At 39.8% G+C, this 11,953-nt stretch overlaps 1 protein-coding gene across 1 annotated transcript; it reads right to left on the minus strand.

Moving 5' to 3' along the window:
- Positions 1-3,322: 3,322 nt before the first annotated feature.
- Positions 3,323-6,847, minus strand: LOC110627581. Its single transcript, XM_021773928.1, has 2 exons — positions 6,800-6,847; positions 3,323-4,123 (listed from the first exon to the last, which is right to left on the minus strand). Exons 1-2 carry the CDS (start codon positions 6,845-6,847, stop codon positions 3,323-3,325), a joined length of 849 nt encoding a protein of 282 aa, XP_021629620.1.
- Positions 6,848-11,953: the final 5,106 nt, after the last annotated feature.

Genomic DNA, 11,953 nt, shown 5'->3' on the forward strand with positions numbered 1-11,953 from the left:
AAACATCACAAGACATGCATAGAAAACAAGCAAAGGAAGGCTGGGCAGGGGACTTTCGGTGGCAGGTTCGGCGCCTGAATGTCCCTACAGATCCGAAAGATAGGCAGGTTCGACGGCCGAAGGTGTCCACATATCCGAAAGTCACCAACCTTTGGGGGCAGGTTCGGTGGCCTAACTCTTTCACAGATCTGAAAGTCCATCCTTTCAAGGGCAGGTTAGGCGGCCAAAGGCTGCCTCCACAGGTAGGTTCGGCGGCCGAACCTTGCTTCGGCGGCCGAACCTGGGTTCTCTAGAATGGCAGAACCCGATTCCGCCCTATGCATTTCAGCCTCCAAAACTTTCCAAATCCTCACATCCTCTCCCCAAAACATGCATACACACTCATCAAGCATAAGGGGCATAAAAAACACTAGCCTAAACCCTAACAAACAACAACAAAACATAAAAAGGAGCATACATTCATCAAAATCCAAACTCAAAGCCTATAATCTTAGATCTAACCATATCATCCATATAAATCCTTAAACCTCTTAAAACTTACTTAAAATATAATCAAAAGCAAGGGTCTACACCTATCTCTTGAAGATCAAAGGTTGATGTGACCCAAACTTGGAGATGAGGAGGAAAACAGTCTCAGGAGATCTTCAAGCTTTAAAACTTTGGATTCAAGCTGAAAACTTCAGAAACAAACGGAAACCCATGAAAATTTGAAGGAAAAACATAAAATTATTAAAGGGAGGGCAAGAACTCACCTTTGCCCGAAAATGGAGAGAAAAACTCGCCCGTTTTCGTACTGGGGGCCTCTTATAGGTGGCTGACCAGACCACCTTCGGGGGCCGAAAGAGCTCCCGCGGCTGCACCATGTTCGGCAGCCGAACATGAGGTTCGTCGGCCGAACCTGGGCTTATCCCTCAAAAACATTTTTCTTCATTTTTAAAAAAATTTGAATTCAAAAACTTAGCATTAAAACCATAAAAATCATTTTGTAAAAACATATTTTACCCTTCTAGAGGTCCCGACATCTGAGAATTTTGGATTCCAACGGAGATTACATCGGAAGGTTGGAATTCCGACACTGGAGTCTAGCCGGGTATTACAAACCTATTGCACAAAGAAAAGGGGTCAGATCTTGTACTAAACACTCTATTTCTAACTTTATTTCTTATGAATCCTCGTCTCCTTCCTATAGAGCCTTTGTCTTATCCATTTTCTCTGTGTCTATTCCACAGGATTGGAAGAAAGCTTTTGCAGATTCTAAATGGAAGGAAGCAATGATTGAAGAGATGACAACATTGGCTAAAAATGAGACCTGGGAGCTTGTCACTCGCCCACCTAGAAAGAAACACGTTGGCTGTAAATGGGTGTTCATAGTGAAACATAAAACTGATGGCATAATTGAATGGTTTAAGGCTAGATTGGTTGCTAAAGGATTCACGCAAACCTATGGAGTGGATACCAAGAGACATTTACCCCAGTTGCAAAAATGAACTCAATCAAAGTTCTGTTATCTTGCGCAGCCAACTTAGATTGGGACTTGCAACAGTTTGATGTGAAGAATGCTTTCCTTCATAGAGATTTAGAGGAAGAAGTGTTCATGAAAATTCCTCCTGGGTTCGCTGATGAGAAGACACAAGGAAAGGTGTACAGATTAAAAAAAGCTTTGTACGGGCTAAAACAATATTCCAGAGCTTGGTTTGAAAGGTTTAGTAGAGACATGATGTCCTTTGGTTATCAACAAAGCAATGCTAATTACACTCTGTTTATCAAACATCACAAGGGTAAAATCACCCTTCTTATCATGTATGTTGATGATACAGTGGTGATAAGTGATGACAAAGAGGAAATGGCTCAACTAAAGAGGTTGTTGGCCTGGGAATTTGAAATCAAAGATCTAGGAAAACTGCAATATTTCCTAGGTATCAAGGTGGCTAGATCAGAAAAAGGAATTTTCATCTTCCAAAAAAAGTACATTCTAGATCTTTTGGAAGAAATTGTTATGATGGGGTGTAAACCAGCAGAATCCCCCATTGAAAGTAATCACAAGCTGGAGGCAGGAACTGGTGAGTCCATGGATATTGAAAGATACCAGAGATCTGTAGGAAGGTTGATTAATCTCTCACACACTCGACCGGATATAGCCTATGTTGTTAGCTTAGTCAGCCAATTCATGCATGACCCTCGCAAGACTCATATGCAGGCTGTACTTCACATCTTAAGATACCTAAAATCTGCGCTAGGGAAAGGGCTTCTTTACTCCAAACATGGTCACCTCCGAGTTAAAGCTTTTACAGATGCAGATTGGGCAGGATCTCTCTATGACAGGAGATCCACCTCTGGCTACTGCACATTTGTGGGAGGGTACCTTATCACCTGGAGGAGCAAAAAACAAAGTGTTGTTGCTCGGTCAAGTGCTAAAGTAGAATACAGAGCAATGGCTCAAGGTGTGTGTGAACTCTTATGGTTGCAGAAGTTATTGGAGGAGTTGAGGTTGCCCAAGAGAGACAAGATAATTTTGTATTGTGATAATAAAGCTGCTATAAGTATAGTACAAAATCCAGTCCAACATGATCGGATGAAGCACATTAAAATTATTTGGCACTTCATTAAAGAAAAATTAGCAGACGGTGTCTTGAGCCTAGTTCATGTGACTTCTACTGGGAAACTTGCGGATGTGTTTACCAAAGGGTTCAACAACAATATCTACCATAATCTGATTTGCAAGTTTGGTATGTGCGATATCTTTGCACTAACTTGAGGAGAGTGTTGACTTATTTACTGATCCTGATTCTAGGGATATGATTTGATTTGATTAGTATCCTTAATTATCTCTGTAATTATTATTTGATTATTTGCTTCCTGTTTAGATATAATTCTTTGTGTATAAATAGTCATGTAAACCAATTGTAAAGATTAAGAGTGAAATACAAGAATACTCTAAATTTTTCCAAAATTCTTCATGATCTTTTCTGGTGGACATATTTAATTTACAATAATCTATACAAACCCTCCACCCATTTTGGACGCGGGTGGATACTGATTCCCTATCTTCATTTTTTACCACAGTAATGCCTGTTTTCTTAGGGACAACTTGGATTGGGCTCACCCATTTGCTATCGGAAATGGGGTAGATCACACCTGCATCAAGTGATTTCAGAACTTCTTTTTTTACCACCTCCATCGTAGGAGGATTCAGACGACGTTGAGCTTTCCTGGTGGGCTTGCTGTCTTCTTCCAACAAAATTTTGTGCATACATATGGAAGGACTAATTCCCTTTATATCGGCTATAATCCAGTCAATTGCATCTTTGTTTTCTTTTAGGACTCAGATCAGCTCCTCTTCCTCATATGGTGTCAACTTGTTGGAGATAATTACGGGTAGAGAACTTTCTAGCCCAATGTACGCATACTTGAGGTGAACAAGCAATAGTTTCAACTCTAGTTGTGGGGCTTGCACAACAGATGGTAAAATTTTAGAATGAGCAGTAGGTAATTCTAAAGTAGAGACATTACATTTGATTTTATTAGCTTCAAGTTCATGGACAATATCTTTCAGCCTTCCTTGTAAGACAAAGTTAGCACGTATGGCTACCAATTTAGATTTAATCAGGTTCTCATACATAACAGTTGTTAGTTCATCCTCACCTTGCAACTCAAATACTTGCTGGACTAATGGTTTGATGATATCCACTTCACACACATTAGAAAAGTCATTTGGGTATTTCATGTTGCCATATACATTAAATTTTATAATTTTCTCATCGAACTCTATGGTAAGTGTGCCATCAAAAACATCTATTTTTATTCTCGCAGTTGTCAAGAAGGGTCTACCTAATAGAAGATCATATGTATTAGAGGACCTATCATCATCCATATGAACTATGTAAAAATCAGCAGGGAACACTAAATTACCAACTTGTACAAGCACATCCTCTAAAACTCCCTCAGGGTATATAATCGATCTATCAGCCAATTGTATCACCACACCAGTTTCTTTCAAAAGGCCAACATTTAAAGATTGATAAATAGACAATGGCACTACATTTATAGATGCACCTAAGTCACACATTACTTTCTTAACCCCTACTTTGCCAATTTTGATAGGTATAGCGAACATACCTTGGTCCTGTGCATTTAGTAGACATTTTACTTTGAAAAACAATAGATACCTTTTCATCCATGCAAACCTTTTGGTAGCCCACCAGCTTTCTTTTATTTGTGCATAATTCCTTTAAGAATTTTGCATTGTGAGGTACTTGTTTAATTACATCAAATAAAGGTATATTGACTTCTATCTTATGAAATATCTCAAAGATCTCCTTTTATTCTTTTTATCACTTGGATTTAGCTAATCTCTCAAGAAAAGGAGGTTTAATGATTAGAGATTCGGATTGCACATGTAATACTCGGCTAGACTCCGGTATCGGAATTCCTACCGTCCGGTGGAATCTCGGATGTCGGAAGCCTCTAGTAGGGTAAAACCATATTTTTATGAAATGTTTTAATGTGTTTTATGTTTTAAGCATGAAAGAAAATGAGTTTTTTGCATGAAAATAGCATTGGAGGAAAAATCAGGTTCGGCCGCCGAACCTCAAGTTCGGCCGCCGAACATGCATGCGTTGCGGGTGTGCTTTAGGCCCCCGAAAGCATAAGTGAGGGAAGTCCAGGTTCGGCCGCCGAACATGGCATGCATGCGGAGGCACATTCGGCCCCCGAACGTGGTCTGGCCAGCCACTATAAAAGGGTCCTTTAGCCGAAAACGGGCGAGCTTTTTCCCCATTTTCGGCCAAGGTGAGCTCTTCGCCGTCCTTCACCCATCTTTGATGTTTTTCCTCTAAATCTTTCAAGATTTTCATTTGTTTTAACTTTGTTTTGAAGATTAAAGCTTTTGAGCAAAGTTTTGGAGCTTGGAGGTTCAAGAACCCAATCTCTCCCAACTTCGAGTTTAGGTCGTCTCTCTCTGGATCCTCAAGAGGTAAGATCCGATCTTAAGCTCATTGCATGTTTTAAGTAAGTTTTAAGTAGATCTGTGGGATAGAATGCATGTTTAGGTTATGGTTATTTTTTTGGAGTTTATGGGTATAAATGTATGTTCATGAACAATGTGGATGCTTGATGTGTTGTAGATGGGGTTTATGATGATTTGAGGCCCCTAGGAACTTGTATGCTTGTGTTTGTGTGTTGTAGAATAGGTTTGATGCATGTTTGGAAGGTTTGGAGACGAAATGGACAAGAGGAGCCAAGTTTCTGCCCTTTGGCAGAAACCAGGTTCGGCAGCCGAAGGACTTTCGGCCGCCGAACATGGCTGGGGAGGCAGCCTTTCGGCTGCCGAAGCCTGCCCCCGAAAGGAGACTTTCGTCTCTGTCTGGCAGTTTCGACCGCCGAAAGTGCCGCCGAACATGCATGAGTTTCGTCTCTGTCTGGGAGTTTCGGCCGCCGAAGGTGCCGCCGAACCTGCCTGACTTTCGGCTCTGGAAGGACTTTCGGCCGCCGAACCTGCCGCCGAAAGTGCCCTGTCCAGGCCTCCTTTGCATGTTTTTCTATGGTTGATTCATGATGTTTTAGGGGGTTTTTGGGAGTAGTTTATAGTTATGTTCAGGTGTGTTTGGTCCCTCATTTGAGTCCACCTGTGTAGGTTCGGACCCGAGGAACCGAGGACCCCAGCAGTGAGTTCAGCTGCTTCGGTGTTGTCAGAGTCAGCCAGAGGTGAGTGGAACTAAACTTAATCTTTTAAATTAAATGTTTTATCATGTTTCATGCATCATGATTATGCAATAGGATGATTGCATTAGTTTCACGAATATGCCGCATTGCATCGATTTTTGTTGATGTGGGTGAATGTTGGATGACCCAATTAGTCCATGACAGGAAGACCAGGACCCCATTCTATGGCCTGGCACAGAGTAAGGAAAGACCAGGACCCCATTCTACGGCCTGGCACGGTAATAGGACTCGAAGACCAGGAGCCCAGAGGAGGCCTTGGGATAATGGTAAGTAATGTATGTATGACAGGAAGACCAGGACCCCATGCTACGGCCTGGCACAGAGTTAGCTTGGACTAATTGGTGACAAGTTCACCCAACCCTTATGTGAATTGTCTGTGTTATGATGCATTTCATTGGAGCATAGTGTTAATATATTTTTATGGTTCTACTCACTGGGCTTTTAGCTCACCCCTCTCCCTTTACCCCCAGGCTTGCAGGTACAGGATAGAAGAGGAGGTCAGTTAGAGTAAAGATTGTTTATGTAATAGATAGAATGTGGACATGACAAATCATAGAACGATGTAATGTAAAAGTACAGTATAGTTATGTAATGAGATGATGTTTATGGATGTTAGAGATGTGCTTGACCATAGATTGTTGTATCCCTTTCTATACATGATCGTAGAGATTTTTATGATGTTTATGTAAACCAACTCAACATATGTTATGTCACCCATTTGGGGGCACTGATGAGATCCCACAGAGGGATCAATGTTTATGAGTTATGTTATATACAGTGCATGCACAGGTTGAGTATGGTTGATGTATATGGAAAGAAAAGTTTTAATTTTTATGTATGCTATTGATCATGTATGGGATTATACAGGTTTACAGGTTAGATGTCAGGCTTGCTACGGGTCTCGGCGGCCTTAAGCCGATCTGGATCCTAGCGCCGGTAGCGGTCCGATTTTTGGGTCGTTACAGCACAGGTGCTAAAGCTGATTTGTCCTGTTCAGGTACAGTCATCTCAGTTTCCAAGTCTATACGCTATCGTGCCCACGACTTACTTGACGAGGATTATCGTGCCCATAACTTACCTGATGAGGATCATCCTGCAGTTCATTTGAGTGTAATGGCACTGGCATTCTGCTTGGGGTTCACTATGGCATGAGAGGGTAGTTTACCTTGATTTTCTAGTTTGTTCATTGATACTGCCAATTGACTTATTTGTATTTCCAGATTGCAAATACTCGTCTGGGTCTCATTGTTGATATTGTTAAGTGTTAGTTGCCAAATTTTTAACAATATCTTCCAAGGATAAACCTAAATTGGATGAAATTGTTTAGGCTGATAGCTTTGAAAATTTTGTTGTTTATAGCTAAAATTCAGATGGTTTCGCCATCCTGGACTACACGTATTTGAGAAGGGATCATACTTTGTTTGTGGAGGACCTAGTAACTCATTGACAGCATTCACATGCTGGTCATCCTCTTGAAGTGATGGGCACATATTAGTGGGATGACCCGTATTAGCGCAAATTCCACAAGTTTTGGCTTGTTGTGCCTTGTCTGCAACAAAATTTTCAACTAAAATAGTTAGATGAGAAAGTCTAGATTCAACAAAATAATTACTTACCTCATAAACTCTCCTATGAGAGCCTTGTATAGGTACAAATTGTTATGAATTTACTGCCATCGTAGATATCAATTCCCTAGCCTCTCGGGGTGTTCTTTTGCATATCGCACCTCCACTTGCAGCATCTATCATACGTCTTTCCATGGTTGTGAGTCCCTTATAAAAATGGAGCATGAGTTGTTTATCTGAAATGTCATACCTAAGGTAGCTTGCACATAGACGTTTAAATCTCTCCTAATAGTCATGGAAAGTTTCTGTTTCCTTTTGCTTAATTCCTGATATTTCCCTTCTAATTGTAGATGCTCTAGAAGTGGGAAAGAATTAGTTCAAAAATAATTTTATCATTTCTCCCCATGTAGTGACTAAACCTAGAGGTAGGTAGTACAACCAATCTTTTGCATTATCAGCTAGAGAAAAAGAAAATGCCCTTGGCTTGATTTGTTCTTCTATAATTCCTTGTGGTCTCATGCTGGAGCATACCATTTGAATTCTTTCAAATTTCTATGAGGATCTTCCCTTTCAATTCCCCTAAAGGTAGGGAGGAGATTAATTAATCCTGACTTTAGCTGAATTGGTGCATTTAGTGCAGAATAGACGATGCAAAGGGGTTGAGGGTCATCCACATTGTCAACATATTGTATTGCTTGTTCTTTAGCCATTTTCTCTTTCACGTAAGATTCACCAGAAGTATCGTCTATTTCAGATGCTATTTTCTCTATGCCCACAACCTATTCGTCGGTAGCAACCTGTTCTTTGACTACGATCTCATCTTCAATAGCAGAAACCTGTGCTTCAATAGTGACTTGTCCCTCAATTGTAACGACCCGAAAATCGGACCGCTACCGACGCTAGGATCCGGGTCGACTTAAGGCCGCCGGGACCCGTAGCAAGCCTAACATGCCTCCTGTGAACCTGCTTAGTCCCATACATGATCAACAATATACATAAAAATTAAAACTTTTCTTTCCATAATCATCAACCAAACTCAACCTGAGCATAAACATAAACATAACTTTGATCCCTCTGTGGGATCTCATCTGTGCCCTCAATGGGAAACATACATCTGTTGAGTTGGTTTACATAAACATCAACAAAATCTCTAAGATCATGTATAAAAGGGATACAACAATCTATGGTCAAGCACATACTAACACCCATAAAACTCATTACATAACTATACTGTACTTTTACATTACAATTTGATCATCTCCCTTGCTAGCTATTACATAAGCATGACTTCTTTACTCTATCCGGACTCCCGCACTATATCCTGTACCTGTAAGCCTGGGGGAAAAGGGAGAGGGGTGAGCTAAAAGCCCAGTGAGTAGAGCTAGTAAAAACACAGTAACACTATGCTCAAATGGAATGCATCATAACACAGACAATTCACATAAGGGTTGGGTGAACTTGTCACCAAATAGTCCAAGTTAACTCTGTGCCAGGCCGTAGCATGGGGTCCTGGTCTTCCTGTCATACATACATTACTTACCATTTTCCCAGGGCCTCCTCTGGGCTCCTGGTCTTCGAGTCCCATAACTGTACCTTACTCTGTGCCAGGCCTGTAGACTGGGGCCTGGACTTGCATACTCTGTGCCTGTTGGACCTGCTAGACATTGCCCTAGGCAATGCTGGAGGACGGGCGCTCATGCCCTCATCCTCAGGTGGTACTCCAGTCAATCTTGCTGATCGACGAGTTCCTCTCATCCTGTTTTCTGAAAAACAGTACACATCACAAGCAACATTAGCATCATATGGTTCATGTGGGCACACATGAACCCTCATCACATACATCACATAACATAACATATCATTAATGCACATGCATAAAGTCATGGCATTTCACATCATCATGCAAGACAGGACTCCACATCCTATCCTAGTGGACATGATCTTTTCCTACTGTGCTTGACCTTCTATAACCTCTATGAGCCCGACACTCTAGGTCCGACCATATGAACCTAGGGCTCTGATACCATTCTGACCTCTGAACCTGACTACCTTGTCCCTGCAGTCCAAGGTAGCACCATGGGTAGATAACCAGTCCATCCCTAGAATGACGTCAAAGTCTGTCAAATCTAGAACCACAAGGTCGGCGGACATGCATCTCCCCTCAACAAAAACTGGACTACACTGACAGACTGACTCTGCCACTGATGGATCACACTTGGGTCCACTGACCCAGAGAGGACACTCTAATGCAGAGATCATCAACCCCAACCTCTGGACGGCTCGCGGAGCAATAAATGAATGAGATGCACCAGGGTCCATCAAGGCATATACATCTGACCGCTACCTCAATAGTGAGCTGCACCTAATCGCTGGACAATAAGAGGTCTTTATTCCGCTGTTTGACCTCTTTTCTCAGTTTTTTTACAGTTTTCTAAATTTCTGGATTGAACTCGAGTTTGCCTACAAGATTAGAACATTTCATTCAAAAAGAATTAATAAAAAAATTTAGAACCAGTTCCCGGCAACGGCGTTAAAATTTATTGGGCATCAAAACCACCAAAAATAAATTCCTACTTTAAAATAAAACATGTGATAATGGTAAGTATGATTGATCCCACAGAGACTGGTAAGTAAATTAATTGTATTGAATGAATAAAAATAAAATAAAATAAAATGGGGGGAGGTTTTGAATGTAGAAAAATAAATAAAATCAATTCAAAAAAAGAAGGAATTAAATTGAAGAGAAAGAATTAAGATGATAACATTCAGTTAAAGGAATAATTTTAGTTTCAGTTTTTGTTGGTTGATCACAGATATAAAATAATCTCAATTTAATTATTAATAAACCAGTTATACTTATCGAAGACGCTTCTGGTATCCAATCCTTTCTTAGATTTAAAACTAGTTAAGAAACGCTCGTTAACTAGCTCTAACTCTTAGACAACCGTTGGAGACGCTACTAGAATTTAATCCAATTATTGCATTAAGAATTAAAAGAACCTGATTCTAACTAATAAATGTGAGACGCTCGGTTCATTTAAGTTAAATTATACTATTCTTTAGGAAGGTCTTTCGCAATCTAATTCACTACTTATTTCAATTTAACTAAATAATTACGGATTTAATTAACCTGAATAGCAATATCATTCTGTCAATTGAGTAATGGCGCCTTAATATAACAACCAAATAGAATAATAGTAAGTAATAAACACAGGAATAATATAAATACCAAGAATAATTGAATAAATAATAGAATCATGTAAATCTCACAACCAATTGAACTAAAACTTTAATTATCCTTTAACTGAAAAGAATAAACTTAACCACACATGTTCATGGCTGAGAATGGGAGACGAAAGATGAGATCAGATCCCCGATATATCAGAATGTCCTCTTTTTATAGTGCTAAGAGTCCTAATTTAACTTAAATACAAGTAGCTAAAATCAAAGTTGAGTATATCTTGGCAGATGAAAGTTATCTGTTTGTTTCTCGGATTTGAAAATGGACACTGTTCATCAAGTATGTTATGCCCATACATAGTCCATAACACAACTCGTCTGGAAATTAGAGTTCAAGTATGACTATGTTCCTTATCCTTTTATGAATTTGGTTATGACCACATTTGATCTCAAAATGTAGAGTCCAAATTGGATTTTTCGCTTGTTATTCTCTAATCCTACCAAGATAACAAAATTTAAACAAATGAACCTGTTTTAAACAAAATTAAACTCAATATCTAAGTATTTTAGAATATCAAAACTACATAATTGTGCATATTATCATTCTTTCAAAAGAAAATTATTTTCTAGAAAGATTGCATGTTTTGAGATAAATACTTTTTCTCAATGGGATGATAGAAGTAATATCCAATAGTTTTTATTAGATATCCCACAAAATCACATTTATCTAACTTAGCACCGAGCTTATCAGATATCAGACGCTTCACATAAGCATCGCATCTCTAAATCTTAATGTGGGATAAGGCTAATTTTTGTTAGTTCACATCTCATTTGGATCTTATCAATAGATTTGGATGGAACTCTATTAAGAAGGTATATTGTACTTTGCAAGGCATATCGCCAAAGGGATAGAGGTAAGTCTGCAAGACTCATCATAGACTGCACCTGTAACGACCCCAAAATGGACCGTCACCGGCGTTAGGATTCAGGTCGGCTTAAGGCCGCCAGAACCCGTAGCAAGCCTATTATACTCTCTGTGTACCTCTATATCTCATACATGATCATACATTTTCTGTGAAAATAAAAACTCTTTTCAGAACCAAGGCTTAACCTGTGCATGCACTATCTCCGTACTCTGTACTCTGTACTCTGTACCCCTGACTAGAGTTTGCTCTAGATGGGTTAACTCATACCTGTTAAGCCTGGTTTTTCACATACTCTGTAAAACATATACATATACAGATCATGTACATAACAAAAGATTTACAACACACACATCACTAAGTCAAGCACAATTCTAACTTTATACACAACTGTTACATCTCTTTACTATTACATGTCCACTATATTCTATTACACAGCTCTTCTCTTTTTCTGCACTCTGCTGGACTTCCCCTGTACACTGAACCTGCAAGACTGGGGTTAAGGGAGTGGGATGAGCTCTATAGCCCAGTGAGTAGAACAGTAAAATAGTCATTCACACATGC

The sequence above is a fragment of the Manihot esculenta genome, chromosome 12, assembly GCF_001659605.2.
Source record: "Manihot esculenta cultivar AM560-2 chromosome 12, M.esculenta_v8, whole genome shotgun sequence".
Lineage (NCBI taxonomy): Eukaryota > Viridiplantae > Streptophyta > Magnoliopsida > Malpighiales > Euphorbiaceae > Manihot > Manihot esculenta.

Bases quoted from the DNA above. Each gene is read 5' to 3' on its own strand.
- LOC110627581 (XM_021773928.1), bottom strand. From the start codon at position 6,847: ATGCCAGTGCCATTACACTCAAATGAACTGCAGGATGATCCTCATCAG. The intron at 4,124-6,799 runs GTAAGTTATGGG...CTAAATGCACAG, and splicing joins TGCAGGATGATCCTCATCAG to GACCAAGGTATGTTCGCTAT.